The sequence below is a fragment of the Rhineura floridana genome, chromosome 12 (assembly GCF_030035675.1).
Source record: "Rhineura floridana isolate rRhiFlo1 chromosome 12, rRhiFlo1.hap2, whole genome shotgun sequence".
Lineage (NCBI taxonomy): Eukaryota > Metazoa > Chordata > Lepidosauria > Squamata > Rhineuridae > Rhineura > Rhineura floridana.
In genome coordinates this window covers 4226714-4252304 of record NC_084491.1, presented here as the reverse complement: position 1 = coordinate 4252304, position 25591 = coordinate 4226714, and the positions used below count along the sequence as shown (strand labels likewise).

The following is a 25591-nucleotide window of genomic DNA, read 5'->3' as shown; positions in this document are numbered from 1 at the left end:
CCCTTCCTCCAGCAGGAGCCCAGGGCGGCAAACAAAGCACTAAAAAACTTTAAAACATCATAAAAACAAATCTTAAAATACATTAAAACAAAACAGCATTAAAAACATTTTAAAAAACAACCTTAAAAAAGGGTTAAAAACATTAACGTCAACAAGATCAGGCTGTCAGCCACATTGAAGACTCTATTAGAAGGGTCTTTAATATTACCCAGCATTGCCAGGAGTCTACCTCCCCAGCTGCTTTGTTATCATTAGACATACTTAAGGCCTTTGATTATCTTGAATGGTCTTTTTTTCTTCGCCTTTTTGGAGTAACTAGACTTTGGAAGCAGATGTCTGCATTTGGTCAGACAGTTACACTCCTCTGCTGAGGCAGTGATTCGAGTGCATGCGACCGATTCCTTGGCTTTTGCATTGGGAAGAGGTACCAACATTGACAGATCTTTTCATCCTTACTCAAGACTCACATGTGCCCTGCAGACATCCCCCACCCCCTCAGCTATAACAGCAGACAGGAAATGGAGCTTTTCTCTCCCCCCCCCAGTTGTTGGCCTCAAGTCCCAGGAACAAATGGACTGCAGGAAGAGCTCTTTGCCTGATGGAATAGTCCAGGTTTCAGATGTAGAGGGTCCCAGGTTCAAATTCAGGGTAAAAGCCTTCACTGGAATAGGTGAGGAGCCGCCCCCCCCGCCACACATACATATATTTAAGCTATTCAGGAAGTGGATCATAGCAAGGTACAACAGCCTGGTTCCCGCATGGACCAGCTATCCCTTTTGGCCCAGCCCTCACCTGGCAACCCATGAAACACACACACACAATTTTGCCAGGTAGGCCAGCCCTGCTGGTTAGCATCCCGTTGTCCCTTCCTCTCCAATTAACAGCATTTATTTGAAGGTGGTTGTAACGAAATCAGAATTATTTATATGTTTAAAACTGTTTTGAAATGGTGTTAGGTAAGAAAGTGTTAATAGAATGTTAGTAGGTGCAGATGAGGTATGACTGACAGGTGGGAGGGGGTGTGTGAGTGAGAATTCTGAGGGGAGTTTTGAAACAGAAGAACGTTGACGTTTGACAGTTATGTAGATAGGATTAGAGATTAAGAAGAGAACATCTAGTTAGAAGGGCTGGGATTTGGGGGGAGGATTTCATTGGGATTAGCGGGATAGGATAGGTAGGTAGGATAGGGACAATAACAACTTACTCATTTACGATCGCATTTAACATCTTGAATATAATAAAGTTTGTCTGATTCAAAATCCCAGTTGTCAGCTTGGTCAAGGTCCTATTTTGTACTTTTACCTATATCGTTTTTACAGACAGATTACACCAGTGGTCACCTTTGGGATAAAATCTGGTGGGACTGAAGGTTCAGAGGGCATATCTCACCCAGGCTGAGGTGGACTTCCTGGGGATTTCCTGATTCAGGCAGTGATAATCCCAGAGAGGTGATAATCCCAGAGACACAGGAATGTCACAGTGGCACCCCACGCACCCCGTTTTTAATTTGCTTCTCGGACCATTTAACTACAAGACCCCGCTTTGTAAATGGATTAAATAATGCAGATCAATGGCATACTCAGTCACAGAGAGGAGAATCAGCAGTACTCTAGTTACCTGTTGTTCTGGGCAATCAAAATATTTTGTGGCAGAGATAGATCTGGGATCCTGGGTACAACTTCTCTGCTGCAAAGGCTAAATCAGGAGTGAAGCAATGGCTGAGAAGGGTGCCACCTGTTTCCTCTCTCTATATGCATGCACACACATGGGTTACTCTGCCCATGTCTGGAAACCCCAGCGCATGAGAATGCACATCTGGAAAAGCAGCAGGGAGGGTTAGGGGGAGAAGGGTGACATGCACACCCCTGTTTCTCTCCTAAAATCTCATCCGCCTCGATTTCCAGACCCATGTTTTTCACTGACCTTGTACTCTGGTCCTCGGACCACTGACCAGAAAGCAAATGTGTGATGGTTCAACTCCACAAATGAACTTAGGAACCACCCTGGGGGAGATAACTGCTTATGCAGGTAATTTACTGCTTTTTAAAAGGGGAGCAAAGCTGGTCACTTTGAAACAATTGCAATTTGTGTGTGTGTGGTTTTCCTTTAAGTTAATGTTGGTGATATAAGGAGAAAAAATCTGGCAGCCTGATCTTGGGTAAAGAGGAGTCAAAACTGACGTTTTTTGATGTTTGATTGGGATTTGGGGATATAAAAAAAAGTCTTCATGCTTTCTACCTTGATGTGCCTCCTTCACTTTTCCTTGGGTCTGCCTTCCCTGCTCTTTGAAATTCCTCTGCTTTATATTCATACTTATTCTTCAGCTTGCCCAACCTTTGTAATTTTCATGTCAGAATTAATTAGGCAAAGTAAGCTTGTAAGTTTTTGTGTTTAAGCCAAAAACCTGAAAAGGCTTCCTTCCTTAATATTTCTTGGGGGTTGTGTCTTGTGGGGCTTTGTCAAAAGTCAAACTGCAAATGTTCCTGGGGAAGGACTCTCCTCCTCAAGCATTAGAGGCTCAGCTTTGAGGGATGCAGGAGCCTTCTGAAGCAACTGTGAAATGCATTTTAGATTCAGTTACTGCTTAATTTGACGTGTTTGCCATGTCACAGTCACCCTGAAGGTATCATCTCTAGGAATTTATGGGAAGAATCTTTTATTGCACCCATCTTCGTGTTGGTTCATTTTTCATCTTTCTCACTGAACATAGCAATGTGCATAATTAAATTAAATTTATCAAAAGCAACTGCTTAAAATGGCAAAGCAATGTCAGTGCTCCATGCAGAGTAGCTGCCTTTCTCTCTTGTAGCTTTGCTTATTCTTTTGCACATTTTTTTAAAAAATGTTGATCAGCACCAAGTTTGGTTTCAAGACACAAAATGAAACCCATCATCTGTATTGTGTCTGTGTGCACGCACATATGTATTTGTGTATGTTATGGAGGGAATGGCAGCTTAGTCAGGCTAGTTTCAAGAAATGGAGGCAGTTTCAGGAATAGGGCTGAGTGGGAATATGTTCTAAAGGATACCATACAAAAAGGATGGTGCCCTTCACATAGGTACTTTGTTTGTGCTCAGAAGCTCTCTGCTTTAGTTAGTGAGTTGTGCCCAGTTGCAGGAGAAACTCTGCTTTCTTCAGAGGCATCATGTCCCATCACAAATGAAAAGTGCTCTGCTCATTTTCAGATAAACTTTACACCAAGACCTTCTATTTTTATAAATGTAGATACACACACACACAAACATATCTTGGAGAGAGGGGAGGAACTCTACATATCATTAGAAATTGTGCCAAAGGTGCTAGAATATTTTAAAAACCAAATACCACAACCCTGGAAACTTGGTTTTGGACAGGGTATTTGGCCAGTACATCCAGACTCCCACTCTTTGAATGCCATATGCAACTGTTGCTCTTGTGGATTGAGCTCTCATATATATGAGAGGATAACCTGGGTATAAGTGAGCCCACCAGTTATATAAACACAATTATTGCCCTGGGTCACATGTAATACCTTGCCATGGTTTGTTTAAAGCCATTGTTGTTTAGCAACCCATGAATTAACCACAAGTTGTCCCAGAGCCAATCAAGCAAACCATGGCTTGTTTCGCAAACATTTGGTTTGTTTTCCAGCTGCTCTTGCCTTGTGCCTTGTAGCCTGTGAGCATCTGGGGTGGGGTGGCCAAACCATGGTTAAGGAAGGGTGCTAGGTTCACATGTAATGAAAAGCCATAGTTAAAACAAACAAAAGTTCATAAGCTAACAACAACATGGCCTTAAATTGTGGTTTGCTGGAGTAAAAAATGAGCTACAGCTAAGCCACTAGGCAACAAGGTTCATGCATGAAGCTAAGCTATGGTTTAGTAAATCATAGATTATACCCTCATTATGTGCAAAGCAGGCCATTGCTTGTTCTCTTGCCATCAACAAAAAGAGTTGGCTACAATGGTGGGATGGTCCTGGGGTTCTGAACCCACTTTGGCCTTGAGCATGAATCTACGGGCTTATGAGAGCCCAAGAATGCAAGGAGCCATCATCTCCATGTTCCAACCAGTGCAGAGACGCACCCCCCACAGTGACACCTCTGACCTGAAGCCAAAATCCTTTGTCCAGGATGTCTTGAAGCCATTTTCTCTCTGAAAGGGGAGGTGGGTGCATGACCAAGCTCTGAACCTGTGTTTGTCAGCGTAGAACTCTCAGACAAAAAGCCTAAATTATCCTCCCAACTATGCAGTGCTCTTCACTCCACTGAAGAAGGCCAGAGGCACAGTTTGAACCCATTTCGCTGACAGCACCACAAGTCTCTTGCTCTGGGCCAAAGGGCTTCCTGCTGAGTTGAATTCCTTTCATCTTCACATGAGTGGGGCTCTGACATGCTGTGGAATATTAGAGCCCAGTTGGGCTTTAGGAGAAGAACTCCCCCTGTCCATGCTGGGAGCTTTCCTAATTCTGCAGCCCTAATCGGCTACCTCAGACTGTCAGGGGCTACCTCAGACTTGCTTCTTGTAGCCTCGTCCAACTGCTTATTGATGGCTGCCTTTTGCTTCAGATTGGGTTCCCCATATACCTTGCTCAGTACCCCACAAGTTCTCTGCCTGGTCAGAAAAGGAACTCTTCTGAGGCTTGCAACTCCAGTGCTGTGATGCCTTCAGATCACCAAATGGCCACTTCTGAAGAACGTGAACCAAGAACTAGAGTTCCAAGTCTCACAGCCGTATTTATGAAAATGCTCATTATTGAAAAGCTTTAACATTATAGGTCCAAAAAAAATGGACTGTGCTCATTTCGAGGCATCACCTTTCTAAAGCCAATATTGCCTTCTGAGGGTGGGAGTTGTTTAGCAACTGATGTCTTGACGTATCATTTGTGGGCCTTGCAATGGAGAGTGGCCCAAACTGTGCCACATTGTGTGAAGGCCTTGTTGACCTTGTTTCTGCTATTGAAGAGCATTTCTCTCACATGTGGGACTCTGTGCTCCTTTCCAGATGAATGCAGTTCTCCATTCCAGCATTCAGGATGGGATAAGACATTATTATGATGATTTGGACTTCAAAAATATTTTGGACTTTGTTCAACAAAAGGTAAGTTCTTATTTTTCTAAAGTGGCATTTTCTCAGTATGGGCAGGCAATATTGCTAGAACTGGATTTGATTGGTTGGCTCATCTCCAAAACATTTTGATTGACCTCAAAGCAAATGAGTTTTGGTCTCCCTGTTCCTCTGGAGTGGACTCGACAATCTAGAATGGATTCTGAGGTTCATTTTGAGCTCTGAAATGGCCTTTGTACGCATGCAGTATCCAGCACAGGTATGACGGGTGTACTGAAGCCAAAGACCCACTTGCATGGTTTCTTACTTGTGCCCAGAGGCCTCCAGCCTAGAGCAAGATTGATGTAGTCGACCATACAAGCACCAGAGTATGTTAAGTGAACCAGAGGCTTGCCTCACATCTAAATAAGTTCCAGCACCCACCAGAAATGGGCAAGTCCTAGATCCAGCTGCAAATCAATCTAGCAGCTCAAGCTGTCACTTGGGAATCTGACCCTAAATTAGGGTGAAATTATAAAGCACCATAAGGCATAGTGGGGGGAAATGTGTAATTTTTCATAAAAAATAACGAAAAAAAGGGAAAACCAGGAACCGTGATAAGTAGTGGAGCACAATTTATGGCAAATCATAACTGGCAGCCCATTTGACAAACTGAAAAACAAAACGTAATCAGAGCAGCAAACTCAATCCCTACTCTCAAGCGTGCACTTCTTCAGCACATAGAGCTCTGTCTAGATTGGGGTATACAAATGTCACTTCAGAGATGTACCCAGATAAATTTTCTGGGCTTCATCAAAAAGCAACCCAGTAAGTGCTCTGTTCTCCAGAGGCTGGTCCATGGGCCTTTTCTATCACAGGACCACATTTTGTCATTTTTTCTGGTGTACACGGTGGGCCTGCCCTTGAAGACTGTTCAGGAGTGTCACCTGTTCTAGAATGCAGCAGCCTGTCTTTTATCCAGGCTTAGTTGTATGGAATGTATCGCACCAGAATTACTAGAATGTGTTTTTGGTTAGCAGGAAACCAGGCTCCCAGGCTAAATGCAGCCAGTTGGTATTAACCATGTAAGTTTTACACAGCCTAGATTCAGGATATTTTATTTTGAATTTTGTCCCGTATGCGCCGTTCCTTTAGGTGGTGCCACCCAGCACCCTCTCAAGGGAGATTAATCCCCACTGGTGGTGGGTGGCCCTGAGATTGTGGAATTACTTCCTCTTACATCTGCTTTGCTGGCTATTATAGTGGGGCTATGAAAACCTTCCTTTTTCCAACAGAGTTGTGTTGGTACCATTTGGAGTTGTGTTGCTTTTAAGGTGCCCCTTGGTTTTACAAGGATTTCGTTCTTGATTGATTGATTTTTAAATTTTAGTATTTTTCATGTAGTTGTATTCTATGTTGTGAGCAGCTTTGCGGACTTGTTAGTAAAAAAAAAAAAAAAGTACTGTCTTCAAGTCGATCCCGACTTATGGCGACCCTTTGAATAGGGTTTTCATGGTAAGCGGTATTCAGAGGTGGTTTACCATTGCCTTCGTCTAGTCAAAAAAAGCAGGGTATAAATAAAAAAATAGCAAATCCAATCTGGTTAAATTAATAGCAATTTTAGACAGAATCAATTGGGGGGGGGCTAGAAAGAATCTTCACCCCAGCAAGGATGAGGGAGGAATCTCAGTTGATTCACACCTGAATGTGAACCTTCCCAATTCATATTTCCTGTGGACCAAAAGACAGCTATCCTTCAAAATTTGTAGTTCTTTGAATTTTGAGATATAATGCTCCAACCCAAAACATGTACAAAAATGCCTATATTATGGGAAACTGTGTGTGAAAGTGCATCTATTTGTGAAAATATTGGAAAGGATGCTGGATGCCCAGTCTTATCCCGCAGGACCACTCTTGTGTTCTTTAGTTTTCTAGCTAGCTAATTAATCTGGAAAGTTTTCCAAACCTGTTCTTATTTTTTTGATATTGTGAGAAAATCTCCTAATGGCAGCTACTTCTAGGACCTGTGTGAGTTACCTATGACTAAAAAATCCTGTGGGTTGTATTTGTTGGATATATTTTTGAAAAGAATACCTCCTGCTGTTTAGCAATGCTGATCTATCACATCCAGGAACATTGGGGATTAATAACAGGGCACCAGATTGGTTTTGCCACCAGGTATGAGGGGATAAAGGGAGCACAGTAAAAATCCAGGGGCAGAGTGGACTTCCTAATTCAAGTTTAAGAAATAAACAATAGGGAGAATTAGAGATTTGGAAACTTTTTAATTGATCTTAAACTTGAAAAGATTCTGTTTAGTGCATATGGAACAGCTTAAGCCTTTGATTAGCTTTCTGTAAGAAGGCTAAGACCTTTACAATTCACATTCAGCTCAATGTATTCTACTTGAATTGATCCTTTCATCTATGGAAGAGATGAAAGGACAAATCAAGATTGTTCTTCTTTTATTAGAGAAACACAAAACATGAGAGTTCAGTCTCATAGGTATACAATCCATTTTTACAAGACTGTGTAAAAATAACATGCCACTATCAATCATAGAATGATGAGATCTAAAGAGCAACAGGTTGGGAAAGGGTGATTTATGTTAATTTAAAGCTATCTTTACTTTAATATCGAGACTTTCTCTTTTAAAAAATGGCTGGGGAGCAAAAAATTGATTTGGGTCCAGCAGCCCCAGGCAGCCACAGGAAGCTTTGGCAGCATTGATTTGGAGAGAAAGGGGGCAGATCTGCAATTAAAGAATCAAAATTCTTGCAATTCATAAGCTCTTTTTTTCCTTTTTTTTGCAAAGGGTCTTGGATGTCTTCAGTTCCTTTGACTAAGGAGACAAATATGAAAGGCTAGGCCCAATGTCAAAAGAAATAAATAATATGAATTATAATCCAAGTATAGTATAGTACTTTATTGTTTACAGCCATAGGCCATCACAATCCGAGAATAAAAGGGAAAAAAAAATTCGCAAGTAAGGCACATATAACAAAGACGCAAATATTATACATAGAATTCACACTGCCCGTTACTCCAGTGCTTGGGGTACACCTAGCCCTAAAACAGATCCCTGCCAACTGTTTAGTAACGAGGCGTCCGGATGCGCCTCGTAATCTTGTCCTTTAAAACTAACATTTTTAAAACTATTGGACACTTCAAGGAAGTATTATTGACCACCGTTACAAAAGGGTCATAATGGAAAGTATGAGGAGTGAACTGAGAGGTTGCGTCTTGTCCGGAAGACTTCAGGTAGGGACAGATTAAACAGAGTTATACTGGTTTGTGCAGTTTAGCACATTTGGCCCGTATCTTGTCCGCGGCCAATGCAAAGTTGGCGACCCTGGATGTTATATAAATATCCGTGCCAGCCAATAGGATGGCAATCTGTTCTGGAATGGCCCTATCCACCATGGGGGAAATTATAGGTGATATGGTTTTTGATCTCAAGTCCGCATAAAGGGGACATCTCAAGAGATAGTGGGCCAGGTCTTCGACCTCCGCCATCTGACATATACAGACTCATGCATGATGGGGGGTATTGGCGTAACGTCCTTCAAGGAAGGAAGTGGCCATTGTTTGTAATCGAAGGGCCGTGAATGATCTCCTCAAAGAGGGTATTGTTAAAATAGAGAGATATGGTTCCATGATAAAGGTGGTTTTATACCAGGGATACCATATTGAAAAGGTTGATTGACAGGCTGAGTACAAGGACCATCTTTGCGCGTAGAAATAAATCCTACCTTTAAATAGTTTAGTGGCTTTTGCAGAGACAGACTTGGGTAGAATGGAGAGAGAGATCCCATATGCAGCCAGTTTATGTTTAGTTTGGTGGAGCCAAGGAAAGTGATGCGGTGATTGCATCTGTTCCAAGAGGCACTTCTTGGGAAGAGAGGAGTCATCCATTCCGGACAACCGCAGCCAATAAGAGCCCATGGCATCATGTACCAGTGATTCTAGTGGCTGAGAAATTATAATCCAAGGAGAAAGCGTCCATAAATCTCCTTGATTTCTGCTTATTTTATTCAGACAGCTTAATAGCTACAACATTGGGAGATATCTCCCTTGGTGACTGACTTCTTAGTTGCATATTAAGCAGGTTCTATTGTGCATGTCAGCAGCAGGCTAAATTTGAAAGGCCTGGCTTTCTTGAGAGGCAAGTATTGAGGTGTCATATTTATTCTATTCCCAAATTTCACCTTGAAATGCTTTACTAGTTAATGCTGTAGAATTCACTTGCACCTCTTTAAGAGCTCTTTGGGGATGTCTTCTAAACTTTGCCATGGGGGACTGTGCAGGGGACAGGATGGTGCAGATGGTGAAAGGCCCACTTCTGCCTGAGAAAAGATCCCTGATGTCTAGCTCACACCCTTCTTTATTTAAAACATGATAAATCTTTTAGTAGTAAGTCAGAGTACAATAATAAATAAAACTAAACTTTTAAAAATAAAGTCACCAAACTTCACTACGAGAGAAAAACAGCATCAACAAAAAACTAATTAACTGATTAACCAAACTTGGTTCCACTATCAGTGGTTCCATGGTGGGTGATACTCGAACAATATCTACTCCTGGAGCGTTATTTTTTTTTTATTGGATTTTGAAGGAACTAATGTAATCTTGGTCTCATCTGGGTCGATTGATTTTTGCCAAAAATTGCTTTATATCACTTTCAGATGGTTTATCAGAAGTGCAAAGCTTTTCATAATATTTTTAAACTTGTTTGCTATATCTTTAGGTGCAACTGGGCCAAGTTTAAGGTTCTAGTTTTGGTATACAAAGCCTTATGCAGCTTAGGACCAGGATACCAGAAAAATCTTCTTACCCCTTATATACCCAGTCGATCACTGCGCTCTGCAGATGAGGGCCTCCTACAGATACCATCTTACCAGGAGATCTGTTCCACACAACATAGGAAGTGGACATTTAGTGTTGTGGCACCAACACTTTGGAATTCCCTTCCCTTATCTTATCTTTTTGGTGCCTATTGAAGACCTTTCTTGTTCAACAAGCCTTTTAAGTAGAGACCTTATCCCAGTCTGTGTCTGTGCTGTAATTGCTTTTTAAGATGTTTTTGAAGTTGTTTTTTAATTACGTTTTTAAGATACTTTGTTTCATTATGTTTTTAAAGACGTTAGATACATTTTAAAGTCTTAAAAACAAAAGATGTTTTAAAGTGCTTTTAGTGTCTTTGTTTGCCGCCCTGGCCTCCTTCAGGGAGGAAGGGCAGGTTATAAATTTAATAAATAAATAATAACAAATAAACATAGACTCTTCATCTTTAATCTGTTGCACAATATTAGCTTACTGTTTCTTTTTTAACATAAATGATAAAATTTTATCTGCTTTGTTGCCTTTTTTATAATAGTTGTGTTAAGTATCTCAATTTCCTCTCAACCAGTGTACAATTTACTAAATTCAATTGTTTTCTTAAAGCTTCAAGTCTTTTGTATGTAAGTTTTGAACAGGTTCTTTTATGTTCTTGTTGCAGTTGTCTTATGCAGAGGAGAATAGACTGTAAAATTTTATTTATTTATTTATTAGATTTATATCTCACTCTTCCTCCCAGTAGGAGCTTTCCGTCGGGTGAAAATGTCTTTTCATATTGACTAAGTTTAACTGTTTAAGATCTTTTACAAAATCTTTAGGTAAAGCTCCTGTACTTCCCTCTGTTGATCTGTCAATATCTGACTTCATCAGCGCATTGAAATCACTCATAGGATCTCTGTATCTGAATTTGTTTGCAATATCTCACTCTTATTCATATTCCTGATATTGTTGTTGTTGTTGTTGTTGTTGTTCTGTCAATTAATGTTTATTATTATTTATTTATTTATTTATTATTTTCCTTTTATCATGCAATGACAGACCTTTCTCTTGAAAGGTAAAGAAAAGGGAAAAGAGAGTGGGGAAAATAAATACAAGAAAAAAGAAAGAAAAAGAGAAAAAAGGAAACAGGAAAAACAGAAAAAGAAAGGAAGAAAGAAAGAGAAGAAGAAGAAGAAAGAATAAAAGGGGGGAGATTAACTACCTCAGATTAGACTCCAGACATTCCAGGGACTGATCTTTTGGATGATGTATCTTTTGTTATTTCAAGAACCTGTTTAGCACTGTTGATATCCTGAACTACAACCCACTCTGTCTCCATCCACACATTTAACTTAAAAGGTGTATCTGATTCCCTTTTCCTGCAGCCAGATGGTTGAGAACTCTGACTATAATTTGTTTTAACTGTTTTCAATATTGAATTTTAAATTGTAATCTGCCCTGGGACCTGCTAGTGAAGGTCAGGTGGTGGTGGTAGTAGCAGCAGCAGCAGCAGCTAGTCGTAGTTGTCATCGTAGTAGTAAAAATAATAAAAATAGGGAGAGGGATCCTCTATGTGGGACCCAGTCTGTGAAGCACTTTATAAGTAAGCACTGGTGTCTTGAGCCCCGTGGAAGGCCCTTTGAAGGAGTTGCTCTGAAGAGGGGCTAGGGCAGGAGCAGTTGATGAAGGCAGGGAGGAGCTGCCAGCTGATGGCCCCTCGGTAGCCCAAGGTGCTGGCGGCCGCTGAGGAGGTGGAACCAGCAACTGCCTGTTTCCCTGATCCACCCCTGCTCTCCGTTTAATGTAGTTGAGGTGATTTCAGAGCAGGAAGAGCAGTTGGAGGGGGAGCCTGAGAGTGAACTGGCCAAGGCGTCTCTGTCTCCATCACCAAGGGTGTGCTGCTGTTTGCCCAGGTGTGAGCAGACCAAGCCTGCTCATTCGCCTACGCATAGAAGTGCCCACTTGCTTGCCCAGCCCCAAACCAACAGACAGTTCCCATGCAAGTAGTGTGCCTGCCCTGGCTCTTCATAAAGCAGGTCCTCAGAGGCATGTCAGTTGTTGCAACAATGTCTTTGTTTGAGTAGCCGTGCCTAGCAGTGCCTTGTAAAAGCCTGTGTAACCTGAAGTCTCATCTATGTACCAGTTGTGCACCAAGTTCTGGATTAGAGCCTTTGGTAATAATTAAGCCAGTGGTCCCAATTCTGCCGGGGGGGGTAGCCAGGACAATTGGCACCATGAATTAAGCCCAGAGGCTGGTGTAGGCTGGGACGGCCATCCCCCAGTTTGCCACCCCATTCATCCATAGGTGGAAAGTTAGGGGTGGCTGCTTCGGTTCTGTTTCAGGGGTCACAGTTTCGTCCCTGCAACAGTGTCAGTGGGGAGAGGACGGGGCTCACTGGCTTCTGTGGTGTGGCAGCAGCAGCAGCAGCAGCAGCAGCAAAGCTCTGGCTACTCTTGGAAGTAAAAAAGGCAACGGCCAGGGCTCTGTTAATGCAGTTGCATCAGTGAAGGTAGCAGCTTTCAGAGCTATTCAAAGAAAAGGAAAAAGGACAGAGAAGACATACACATACATTCATGCCCTGCCACAACTGCAACTCTTTTCCCAAGAACCTTTTCAGGGCTTGAACCATGTCCCTGAAATGGAACTGAAACAGTGGCCCCAATTCACCACCTGCAAATGTAGATTTGAGAGTGGCAGTTTCAGTTCACATCTGCTGAGTAGCTCCATTTATTATTAGTAGTAGTAGTGGTAGTAGTAGTATTTAATTTGTATACCGCTTCATACTTGAAACGAAGCCTCTAAGTGGGTTACAGTGTTGAGAAAAAATCAAACAAAATTACACATTTAAAACAATGCAAAATATTTAAAATGAATTGAATTGAACAGGTAACTAGATGTTCCTAACACAAAACATTCCTGGGGAAAGGTTTGCTCATTTATTGTGCTTTGCTCATTTACTGTGCTGTTTGTGGCTGATTTCCAGCCTATTCCCTAGAGGGCTGGTTCAGTCTAATTTCCTGACTAAATGCTGCAGCAGTAACACAAGAGCTCTGCAGAGCTGCCATTTAAATAAAACAGGCTTAAATGCAGCCCAGCAGGTGACTTTTAAGAGGAGGATGGATGGGTCCAGATGCTGGGCATGAGGGCAGGGACAGGGAGAAGTCTCTGCAACCAACATTAAAATATCTAGATTGCCTGCAGAAATAATATATTCTCAAAGCAAATGAAGCAGACTGAAGCAGGCTCTGTGAATTGGAGAACAAATATAGTATGAATGATTTTGCATGTTATTAGCTTGTTTGGATTCATGGTGAGATGGGAAATGAGACAGCAAACATTTTCTTTTGAAGATGTGATAAGTGTCGAGAGGAGATTAGGGTGTAAGATAGCTGTCCCCAACATGGTGCCCTCCTGGTGTTTTGACTGCAATTATTTGAATTTAGTCACAAATGAGCAGGCAGAGCATAGGTGAAGGGAACCAGCCACATCAAATCTGTTCAAACTGAGTGAATGGGCAGTAAAATGGCAAGTGCAATTCAATGTAAGGAAAAGTAAAATGATGCACGTCAGGGGGGGAAAATACCCTCACTTTCACAGATAAATTCATGGGAATCTAAACTGGTGGTCTCTGGCCAGGAATAAGATCTTGGATCATAGTGGATAGCTCAATGAAGATGTCAACCCAGTCTGCGAAGCTGTGAAAAAGCCAAATTCCATGCTAGGGATCATTAGGAAAGGAACTGAAAATAAAACTGCTGCTTTCATAATGCCGATATCACAAACTTATGGTGCAACTGCACTTGGAGTATTATGTACAGTTTGGGTCACCTTACCTCAAAAACAATATTGTGCTGTTGAAAAAGGTTCAGAAAAGGGCAACCAAAATGATCAAGAGGATGGAGCAACTTCCCTACAAGGAAAGGAAAGGTTGCAACATTTGGGGATTTTTAGTTTAGAGAAAAGGTGAGGTGGCATGATAGAGGTGTATAAAAGGACTCATGGTGTGGAAAATATGGATAGAGAAGTTTTTCTCCCTCTCATATAACACTAGAACTCATGGACATTCAATTAAGCTGAGTGTTGGAAGATTCAGAACAGACAAAAGAAAATACTTCTTCACACAACACATAGTTCTGTGTGTTATGTGCCTTCAAGTCGACTATGACTTATGACGACCCTATGAATCAGTGACCTCCAAGAGCATCTGTCATGAACCACCATGTTCAGATCTTGTATGTTCAGGTCTGTGGCTTCCTTTATGGAATCAATCCATCTCTTGTTTGGTCTTCCTCTTTTTCTACTCCCTTCGGTTTTTCCCAGCATTATTGTCTTTTCTAGTGAATCGTGTTCTCATGATGTGTCCAAAGTATGATAACCTCAGTTTCATCATTTTAGCTTCTAATGATAGTTCTGGTTTAATTTGCTCTAACACCCAATTATTTGTCTTTTTCCCGGTCAATGGTATCTGCAAAGCCCTCCTCCAGCACGTGAGTTTATTTTTCTCTTACCCATTTTTTTGACCCATTTGGCCAACTTTCACAACCATACATAAAGATCGGGGATACCATGGTCTGAATGATCCTGACTTTAGTGTGCAGTGATACATCTTTGCATTTGAGGACCTTTTCTAGTTCTCTCATACTTGCCCTCTCCAGTCCTAGCCTTCTTGATTTCTTGACTATTGTCTCCATTTTGGTGAATGACTGTCCCGAGTTATTGATAATCATTGACAAGTTCAATGTCCTCATTGTCAACTTTAAAGTTACATAAATCTGTTGTCATTCATTTTCATGACATTCAGCTGTAGTCCTGCTTTTATGCTTTCCTCTTTAAACAGCATTTGTTTCAAATCATTACTGGTTTCTGCTAAGAGTATGGTATCGTCTGCATATCTTAAATTACTGATATTTCTCCCTCCAATTTTCACACCTCCTTCATCTTGGCCTAATCCCGCTTTCCATATGATATGGTGATAAAATACACCCTGTCTCATACCCTTTCCGATTGGGAACCAGTCAGTTTCTCCATTTTCTGTCCTTACAGTAGCCTCTTGTCCAGAGTATAGGTTGTGCATCAGGACAATCAGATGCTGTGGCACCCCCATTTCTTTTAAAGCATTCCATAGTTTTTCATGATCTACACAATCAAAGGCTTTGCTGCAATCTATAAAACACAGGGTGATTTTCTTCTGAAATTCCTTGGTCCATTCCATTATCTAACGTATGTTTGCAATATGATCTCTGGTGCCTCTTCCTTTCGAAATCCAGCTTGGACGCCTGGCATTTCTCGCCCCATATATGGTTAGAGCCTTTGTAGTAGAATCTTGATCATTACTTTACTTGCATGGGATATTAAGGCAATAGTTCGATAATTACTGCATTCCCTGGGATCCCCTTTCTTTGGAATATTAAACACTTCCAGGCTGTGGGCCATTGTTTTATTTTCCATATTTGTTGACTGGACTGGATGAGGGCTAATAAACTGAAGCTCAATCCAGACAAGACTGAGATGCTGCTAGTGGGTGGTTCTTCTGACCAGATGGCGGATGTCCAACCTGTCCTGGATGGGGTTGCACTCCCCCTGAAGGAGCAGGTTCCTAGCTTGGGAATTCTCCTAGAACCATCTCTGTCACTTGAGGCTCAGGTAGCCTCGGTGGCATGGAGTGCCTTCTACCAGCTTCGGTTGGTGGCTCAGCTATGCCCCTATCTGGACAGGGATAATAATAAATAATAAAAATTTATTTGTTAGTCGCCCATCTCTCCGAATTAACGGACACTCTGGACGACGTACAACAATATAAAATACAATATAAAACAATATACAGTCAACAAATCACAACATCAACATCAATTCATCTAAAACCATCTTTCAATTAATACAGTATAGAAACTAGTCCGCCCCAGAAATCCCATAGGCCTGCCTGAATAGCCAGGTCTTTAGGGCTCGGCAAAAAGCCATCAGGGAGGAGGCATGTCGGAGGTCAAAAGGGAGCGAGTTCCAGAGGGTGGGGGCCACGATCGAGAATGCCCTCTGTCTTGTCCGCACCAGCCTAGCTGTTTTTACCGGTGGGACCGAGAGAAGGTCTTGTGAGGCTGATCTTGTTTGGCAGCATACTTGGTGATACTGGAGGCGTTCCTTCAGATAAACTGGGCCGAAACCGTATAGGGTTTTAAAGGTTAGTACCAACACCTTGAATTGGGCCCGGTAAACAACTGGCAACCAGTGTAGATCTACCAACACTGGGGTGACATGATCCCGGCGACGGCTCCGCTTTATCAAGCATGCCACCGCATTCTGTACCAGCTGCAATTTCCGGACCGTCTTCAAGGGTAACCCCATGTAGAGCGCATTACAGTAGTCTAAGCGAGAGGAGACCAGGGCATGTATCACTCGTGGGAGCAGATGTACAGGAAGGTAGGGTCGCAGCCTCTGTACCAGATGAAGTTGGTACCAAGCTGCCCGGCTCACTGCCGAAACCTGAGCCTCCATGGACAGCTGGGAGTCATGGATGACCCCTAGGCTGCGGACCTGGTCCTTCAGGGGTAATCTCACCCCATTAAGCACCAGGTCTAAATTTCCCAGCCTTCTCTTATCACCCACTAGCAGCACCTCAGTCTTGTCGGGGTTTAGCTTCAGTCTGTTCTCTCCCATCCATCCACTTACGGACTCCAGGCAATTGGACAAGGTATTCACAGCCAACTCTGGTGAGGACTTAAATGAGAGATAGAGCTGCGTGTCATCCGCATATTGGTGACACTGCAGCCCAAAACTCCTGATGATGGCTCCCAGCGGTTTCATATAGATGTTGAATAGCATGGGGAAGAGGATAGAACCCTGTCGCACTCCACAATTGAGAGGCCTCAGTTGTCCATGCTCTGGTAACCTCCAAGTTAGATTACTGCAATGCGCTCTACGTGGGGCTGCCTTTGAAGACGGTTCGGAAACTACAGCTTGTGCAAAATGCAGCGGCCAGATTGGTAACAGGGACCAGACAGTTTGAACGTATAAAACCGATTCTGGCCCGCTTGCATTGGCTGCCTGTATGTTTTTGAGCTTGATTTAAGGTGCTGGTTTTAACCTATAAAGCCTTACATGGCTTGGGACCACAATACCTGATGGAACGCCTCTCCCGACACGAACCCACCCGTACACTATGCTCAACGTCAAAGGCCCTCCTCTGGGTGCCTACTCTGAGGGAAGCTGGGAGTCTGGCAACAAGGGAGAGGGCCTTCTCAGTGGTGGCCCCCAAATTATGGAATGATCTCCCTGACGACATGCGCCTGGCACCAACATTGTTATCTTTTTGGTGCCAGGTCAAGACTTTCCTCTTCTCCCAGGAATTTTAGCATGTGTTTTTAAAGTGCTTTATAAAAATGTGTTTTTAAATTTGTATATTTGTTTTTAATGTTTAAAATTGTTGTAAACCGCCCAGGAAGTTTCAGCTGTGGGGCGGTATATAAATGCAATCAATCAATCAATAAGAAGAAGAAGAAGAAGAAGAAGAAGAGGAAGTCTATTCCTGGTGATTTGTTTCTTTCAAGTATTGTAAGTGCAGCTTTCACCTCACATTCTAAACTTTCTGATTCTTCTTCATACAGTTCCTCCATGAATGAATCTGTCATCTCTTTTATAGAGTTCTTCAGTGTATTGCTTCCATCTTCCTTTTATTTTATCTTGATCCGTCAGTGTGTTCCCCTGAATGAATGAATGAATTTATTTCGGTCATGGACCAGCCAAAGTGTGTTCCCCTGTTGATTATTCAGTATCCTTATTCTTGGTTTAAGTTTCCCCTTAATTTTTCTAATCTTTTGGAATAGGGCTCTTGTTCTACCCTTTTTGTTGTCCTCTTCTATTTCTGTACAATAATTATTGTAATAGTCACTGTATTACTGCATTTGGGGTTCTAACCGTGTTTCTCTCCTTTTGCTTTTGCTTTCCTTCTCTCTTTAACCATTTTAAGAGTTTTGTCAGTTATCCATAGAGGTCTTTCTCTCTTTTTAACTAAAGGTATTGACTTTTTGCATTCTTCCCTGATGATGTCTCTGACTTCACACCATAGTTCTTCTGGTTCTCTATCACTTAGGTTTAAAGCCTCAAATCTGTTCCTTATTTGATCTTTATATTCTTCTGGGATATTATTTAAATTGTATTTTGGCATTATATTGCTTTGTTCTTCTTCTTTAGCTTTACTCTGATTTTCGATACAATCAGTTCATGAACTGTACCACATTCTGCTCCCGGTCTTGTCTTTGCAAAAAGTATGGAACTTCTCCATCTTCTTCTTCTTCCAATTATAGCACCAATCTCCTAAGCCCCATTTCCCCACAAATCCTAATTCTTCTCTGTTCCCTACTTTTGCATTCCACTCCTCCATGATTATCAGAGCATCCTGTTTTGGTGTGTGATCAATTTCTTCCTGTACTTCTGCATAAAATCTCTCCATTTCCTCTTCTTCTTTGTTTGCCGTTGGAGCATAGACTTGGATGATGGTTATCTTGATAGGTTTCTCATTAAATCTCATTGATATCACTCTCTCAGACCTTGTGTTATAGCTCTTAATTGCTTTTGCTACATCACTTCTCACTATTAAAGCAGCCCTGTTTCTTCTTAATTTCTCATTTCCTGCATAAAATATTTTGCAGTTGCCTGATTGAAAATATCACATTCCCGTCCATTTTAATTCACTCACACCAAGTATTGTAATATTGATGCGTTCCATATCTTGCTTGACGATTTCTAACTTTCCCTGGTTCATGCTTCTCACATTCCATGTTCCTATTGTGTGCGTCATACAACTCCGGACTCTCTATTCGCATCTGTGTGCATCAGCCTCTGGGCTTCCTTTTGGCTTTGACCCAGCTGCATCATTAGTCACAGCGCTACTCATACTTGTCCATTGTTCTTCCCCAGTAGCTCGTAGAGTGCCATCTCACCTGGGGGTCTCATCTTCCAGCACTATCTCGTGTTGTATTTTGGATACTCTGTTCATAGGGTTTTCGTGGTAAGAGGTATTCAGAGGTGGTTTATTATTGCCTTCCTCTGAGTCTGGATGCATCTTGGGGTGCTTTCACACTGCACTTTATTCCGTTATTCTGACGATTTATTTCCTGTTAATTTGCGCATTAAATTTTAGCTTTCACATGACATAACGGGTAGCTCTGGAATTCTGGTGGAATGTAGTGGAAGTTTAGTGCTAATTTCCGCAATAAATGATACCAGAAAAATTGCAATAGTAGGCTGGGAACCCGGAAGATTGTGGGAGTTTTGCGCTAGCTGCCGCTGCTCACGTGACAGCCATCCCAGCATGCAGTGCATTTCCACCTTTACCAACAGCCCTCCCAGCATGCAGCCTTCGCTCAGCCTGTGCTGCTGCTGCTTGTGCTCAACCAGAGCCTCTGCTGCTGCGCTGCCGTGCCTCTCAGCTGATCACAATCATGCCTCTTTCAAACCCCCCCTGCACGCACCGAAAGAACAGGCCTCAGACCAAAGGTAGATGAAGACCTGCTCATTCAGTGTCACGTGAGGCCGAATGAAGGGGGGGGAGAAAAACTCTGCTCTGTGTGTGAAAGACTGTTGCACAAAATGCCGGTATAACAGGTACTGCAGTGTGAAAGGGATTTTTGAAATCCGGAACAAAGCGCTACCTTTTTAATCCGTTAAACTAGCGCTATTAGCCCCATGCGTGAAAGCAGTCTTGGTCTGGTGTCTCAGCTTTGACCATTGCGCCATGGGTGCCCCTGCTAGGAGTCTAGTCTCTTGGTCTAGACTCCTGACGGCATTGCTCTCAGCTTCTTCGATACTCTCAAACCCCCTCACCGCCTAGAGGGGGCAACACATATGTTTTTAACAACACATAGTTAAACTATGGAATTTGCTCCCATAAGGGGCAGTGATGGCCAGTCAACAACTTGGATGGGTTTAGAAAGAGATTGAGACAAATTCATGGAGGATGAGTCTATCAGTGGCCACTAACCATGATGGACATGTTCTCCCTGCACTGACGGAGACAATATGCTTCTGACTACCAGTTGCTGGAAATCAGAGAAGGGGAGGGTGCTTTTTGCACCCAGGTCCTACTTGCTGCTTCCCACTGGCGTGCGGTTGGCCAGTCTGTTTCACTCCGTCTCATTCTCAAAGCTGGAGTTTCTTTGTCTCAGGCTGCATTTTGTTTGAGAATTAATGGAGACTGAGTTCTTGGGGTTTTTTCCCCAATCTAGTCCACGCATCATCTAGACCTATTGCATTCTTTTTGTCCCTGAAAAGTGCTTCTTGACAGTTGGGTTTCATCCTGAAAATAAAAGCTCATTGCAGATTGATTCTGCATTACCCCACCATGTGTCCATTTGAAAACAGATGTAGGTGTTCCCAGCAAGCGGTGTGTGTGTGTTATATCCAGACCTGCCCAATGACATTATGGGTGGGCATTTACCAACATCACAAGGGGAAGGTTTTGAAACACGTAACCTAGTCAAGAGGAGAGGTTTTTCAAACACATACTAAGTAACCACACCCACCCATCTGGATGGCAGCATCTACAATCAACCTAGACTGAAAGCCGAATCTTGAGAACAACCACGAACATTTTTGTATTGAGAAAAACTACATTTTTTCACTACAAAGTGTTAAGTGTGTATGTCACCTCAGATTAGATGTGGAAAGAAAACCTGTTTTCCCAGTTAAAATTCTGTATGCTTTGACACTTGTCATCATTTGTTTTAAAAAGCAAATCAGTGGAATTTCTCACTAAAATCTTACACATATGCAAAGACTGCATAGTTATTAAGCTGCCTACCTGTGTTCTAAAGATAGTTGGCAAGGTTTTGTTAAGTTCTACATCATCTGGGCTTTGTGAAAGTAATTCCAAACCTCCTCTGTCTCTCTCTCTATTTTTCCTGGAGTTGGTCTGAAGGCAAGAGTCAGGGCCAGCACCAGAAAGCGGCCAGGTTGGGCCCTGGCTGAGGGCCCCTGCAGCCCAGAGGGGCCCCTGAAGGGCTCCACCTTAGTGTGGGAGGGTAACACTCCCATTCCACGATCTACGGCAGTGGCAGCTGCCATCTCTGCCGCAGATTGAGAAGAGGGAACTCCCAGGCAGCCCCCTATACAGACAGTGTGGGCTTCAAGAAGCCCACACACGTGCCCCACCTGCCTCTTCTGTAGCTGTGAATGTTTGTGTGCTGTGCGCACATGCCTGCCATCAACCAAGATGGCGGCAGAGGCTTTCCTAAGGGGCTGACATCCCCATGGCCATCTTGGTTGATAGTAGGCTTGTGCGCCGCAGCACATACAACATTCACAGCGGCAGGAGAGGTAGATGGGGCAGGCCCAGGGCAGGCTGGTGCCCAAGGGCCCAGTCATGCCCGGTGCTGGCCCTGGCAAGAGTAGTGGGAATGAGCATTCAGACACTCCCCAAAGTAGCTGGGCAGCCTAGGGTGCATCAGGAGGTTCAGCCTGGCACCAATCTGTCATCATTCCTTTTTTGGAGGGATCCCTATCTATCTATATAAAAAAAGTCCACTAATAGGAAATATTTCTATGAAATCTAAAGATGTACCATGCCCATGTTTAAACTAGAAAAAGGCTAGAGTAATAGTCTAATGGGGCAAGGTGAGACACTTGTACCAAAATTCCTTGCTCTGGCCTAGAGGGGGCTTATCCTCCTCTAAAAACATCTCTCTTCTCTTGGAGTCCATTCACACTGTTCACATGACATTGCATGCAAAGAGAAGCTAGGATGCAGTTTTCCCCTTTAAATCCGCATTAAACCAATCCAGAGATAACACGAAAAGTGAAGGGAAAACCGTCTCCGCTTCTCAGTGTTACTCCGTGTAGGCACTTTGCTTTGACTTTTTTGCTGGGTGGGTGGATCCTCTCTTTCAGATACTCCCCTTTCTCCGCCCACTAAACTCTCCATGAATTCCATTTTGTTTCTGGCGGCTTAACCAGCCACTTCCGCCTCCCTCTCCTATGCTGGAGTTTGCTACAGCCTCCCCACCCCACCCCACCCCACCCCCGCTCTAATCAGTTTCTTGTCAATTGCACTCCCACCCTCTGAGCTTCAACAGGGAGAAGCATGCCATAGACAAGAAGAAACAGTGAAAGAAAACTATCTCCCCACCTCTAATCAGTATTGTGTCTATTGCACCTGAAGCTGTCTGTTTTCAGCAAAGAGAGTTGTGCAACTGACAAGAAACACTGACAAAAAACCCTTCCCCTTCTCAGTTAGCAATAGTGATACACCGGAGGAAGTAAACATCATCATCATCATCACTGTTTATTTGTATGCCGCCTTTCCATAGCAGTCTGCTCAAGGCGGCTTGCAACATGAAAAAAAAAGTTGCACAATTCACTGTTAGAAAGTAAAAACATGTAAATTTGAGGGCAGGGGCACAAAACAGCGACACCAATCCTTCCCAGAGGAATGCTGACCAGTGTGAATGGAAAACAGCGGATTTGAAGGTAGCAAGTGTGAACCTTGCAAATCTATTGCGATGGGAAAAGCTGCATGTTTACTACATCTTTCCGCTCCCGTATGAACAAGCCCTTGATCTCCCTGCTTTCTGTGAATGAACTTCCATTTCTGTCACCTTGTGTATGAGCAGGAAATAATTTATGCTCTTGTAACATCCTTTTCCACTAATCAGCCCTTGATATGACACCTGCACAGTACCCAGGGGAGCAATGAAGTTAGGTAGAGTGCAGGCAGGTTAGTTGTTGAAAGTGTGTGAAGCAGAAAGTTCTGCTTTTCCAGTATTTCCAACCCAACTGCGTAGCCTGGCCTTTTCCTGTCTGCCTCTAGCAGTCCTTGGGGTGTCTTACCAAACTCTGCTTTCATTTTGCAAGACTGGGTTTTCACAGAGTACACTGCAGTCTCTCTCATATCATTCTTCTCAAACTCATGACAAAGAGACAGAAAACCTCTTTCATTCTTTGGCTGTCTGCGGGATGATAAAATAGGTAACTGCAGAGATCAGCCAATTTGGGGTGCTTGAGGAAGTAACTAAGACAGCCCTAGTAATCCTTGGGATGTTCTAAGAATTTTCAGCATATTAATCTGTCACTGTCCACCCAGCGCTAGTAGAAGAGCCAGCTCCGGAACTGGAGTGAGAAGATGCTACGAAATGGCCATGGGGCTGGGGGCATTTGAGAATGATCTTGCACACGCACCAGAACAGCCTTGCAAGATCAGACTAAAGGCTTTTCTAGTCCAGCATCCTGATTGCAACAGCAGCTAACCAGATGCAGGTGGGAAGACTACAAGCAGGTTGTCAGGGAAATAGCCGTGGCGTTATCATACTCCCCGGCAACTGGGGCATGCCAGAGACCTGCTGCTTCTGATCATGGAGGTAGAATACAGGGAAGTAGGCCTCCCTTCACGTCAGACCCTCATGTTTGGATCCTCCTGTTTTTGAGATGTAAAACAGTGTGCACATGAGTCAGGAGAGCACTGCTGCACTCATGTCCTGCTTCCCAGTGGTTGACATCTGGTTTGGTCTGAGCCACCAGAGCTCTTCATATGTCCTTATCAAGTGTTTCTCCTTCCTTTTTTGCAGTTTTCCTGCTGTGGCAGTGATGAATTCAGAGACTGGCATGTGAATCCATACCATTCATGCAACAGTAGTGGTCCTCTGGCCTGTGGGGTGCCCTACACGTGCTGCATCAAGAAGGTGAGATGAAAGGAGCATGAACAGTTAAAGGGGGGGAGTTGTTAAGTGGTCCCTGCAGTGGAGTAACTTGGTGCTGAAGGTTAGCAGGGGCCAAACACTCCTCCTGGTGTGGCTCAGTGGCTTTGTTGCATTGCTTCATTTCAGGCTAAAGCTCTGGGCTCAGATACAGTGCCCATGAGGAGGAGGGCCACTGTCCCAGCAATGCACATCTCCTACAAAAGGCCCATAAACATCAATCTGATACCAATCTGATATGGGTGACAAGAAAGACATTGTTATGATATATTTGCCTAAGTCACTGCACAGCAATTTGCTTGGCTGCCAAGAGGTGGGTGCAGGGTTGATGCGTGAAGTGAGTAGGGCCACAAGCGTGTGTGTGTCAGGCAATGAAGTCAAACAGTTATGATCATAATTATAATAAGCTGCATCTTTGTCAAGTGTGTTTGGTGAATGTGGGCTGTCTCAATAAGACTGGCGTCTAAACAAATAGTTTTGTACAGTTCAGGTTATCTTCGACCCTCCACCCCCATAACTTATCTTTCACATTTCATGGGGAGAAATATTTTCCAAAATTAATCACCTTTTTACAAAGAATAGAATCCATCCTGTTCCTTGTCCTACTGCTATTATTAGCCAGCAACAGATGTTGAAGGAGGTAACTCTGATCTCCCCAAACTCAACCCATCTCATGCTATCTGAGGTATTTTCAAAGCATTTTATAGTTTTACCCTTTCTCTGTCGCTGCCTGATCCATCCATCCATATCCAGTATCTATGTTATTTCCACCTTATGCATCACATGCCACTAAGCCCTCCTGAAAATAATTCCAAATCCTTGGTTTGATGACTTTTGGGGTGCACAGTAAGCTGATATATATGAACTATTTGTAATCCACACAAACTTTTAATGACATTTCATTGTTTTAAGCGTTTCAGTCTTTCTCCTTGAATGGCTGTTGATTCTTGGTTGCTTTTATCTGCTGTTTTTAGACATTGTTTTAAATATATTACTGTCCTTGGGCACCTTGAGGGCAAGGCAGGATATATGTTGGAGCGGGGGAGACAGAAGTTTCTGTCAAAGGGATTATTGGAGCTAGACACCTGTTGATGTTGTTATCTGTCATGAATTCATTAGCTATTTGTTTTTAAAACACTCTTACTACTTCTGGCCACAGAGACAAGAAAAATGTAAAGACAGGCTTGCCTGTTGTTTTTTAACCAACAATGTTAATCATAATTGGTGTCCCCTAGCCTGGGTATTACTTGAAAAGTTTCCCAGTACCTTTCTGAAATACATTCAATATTTTATACAGTCCAGTCAGAAATAGCTTTTAAGTTGTTCCTCAAAGCACAGAACTATTGTGCTTTCCTCCCTGTGTTCAGTTGGTGTGTGTTTTTTCCATTCATGAATCTACAATACCCATTAGGATTAATATTGTTTGTTTTTTAAGGTCACTTGTATGTGGCTGCAAATATCTTTTTTTCTTTGCTGTTTGCTCCCAAATATGTAAACTTCATTGCATCTAATGAAAATCTGATGTGGCACTGTACGCCTAAGACAATACAACCTTCTTGTTATTGCTGGTGTTAGTTGAAGTGATCAGTGAATCAGTGGACTGCTGTGTCTCCAAGATTATGGTGTTTCCAGTGCAGGCTAAAACTCCATGGGCTTGTAATTAAGATCAAGTGCCAACATGGGGGTTAGCAATACTAAAACCTTGAAAATATGAGTGTTTCAAAAGGTGCAGTGTTTGTCACCTCCCTGTGGGAGCCAGCATAATTTTGCCATTGCTTTTGAATTTCCTTGGTTTTTAGTCTTGATGGTTCAGAGTGCTGTGGGGTGCCAAGCTGATGCATGAAAGGCTCACAAGGGAAGGTGTTGCTGAGGTTTTAAATCACATTGTTAATACCCTCCATGTGCAACTCTCCAGGTGCACATGATTCCCTGCTACACAATTGTTGTGTACAGTTCATCAAGACCTTTTGGCAGAGGTGTAATGGAAAGAGATTGGAAGAAGGAACCTCCTCCTTCCAGATTTAGGTGGGGGTTTCTGTTTCCAAAATGATCTTTATGATTGTTGCTGG

General features: G+C 42.9%; 1 protein-coding gene across 4 annotated transcripts in view; it reads left to right on the top strand.

Moving 5' to 3' along the window:
• Positions 1–25591, top strand: part of LOC133368586 (tetraspanin-15-like) — a 138189-nt gene that overhangs the window by 57047 nt on the left and 55551 nt on the right. For all 4 annotated transcript variants that reach the window (XM_061593004.1, XM_061593002.1, XM_061593003.1 and 1 more), the window contains 2 exons: positions 4983–5078; positions 23394–23507. In XM_061593004.1, the coding sequence (XP_061448988.1) occupies positions 4983–5078; positions 23394–23507 (210 nt within the window). The remainder of the gene's footprint in view (positions 1–4982; positions 5079–23393; positions 23508–25591) is intronic.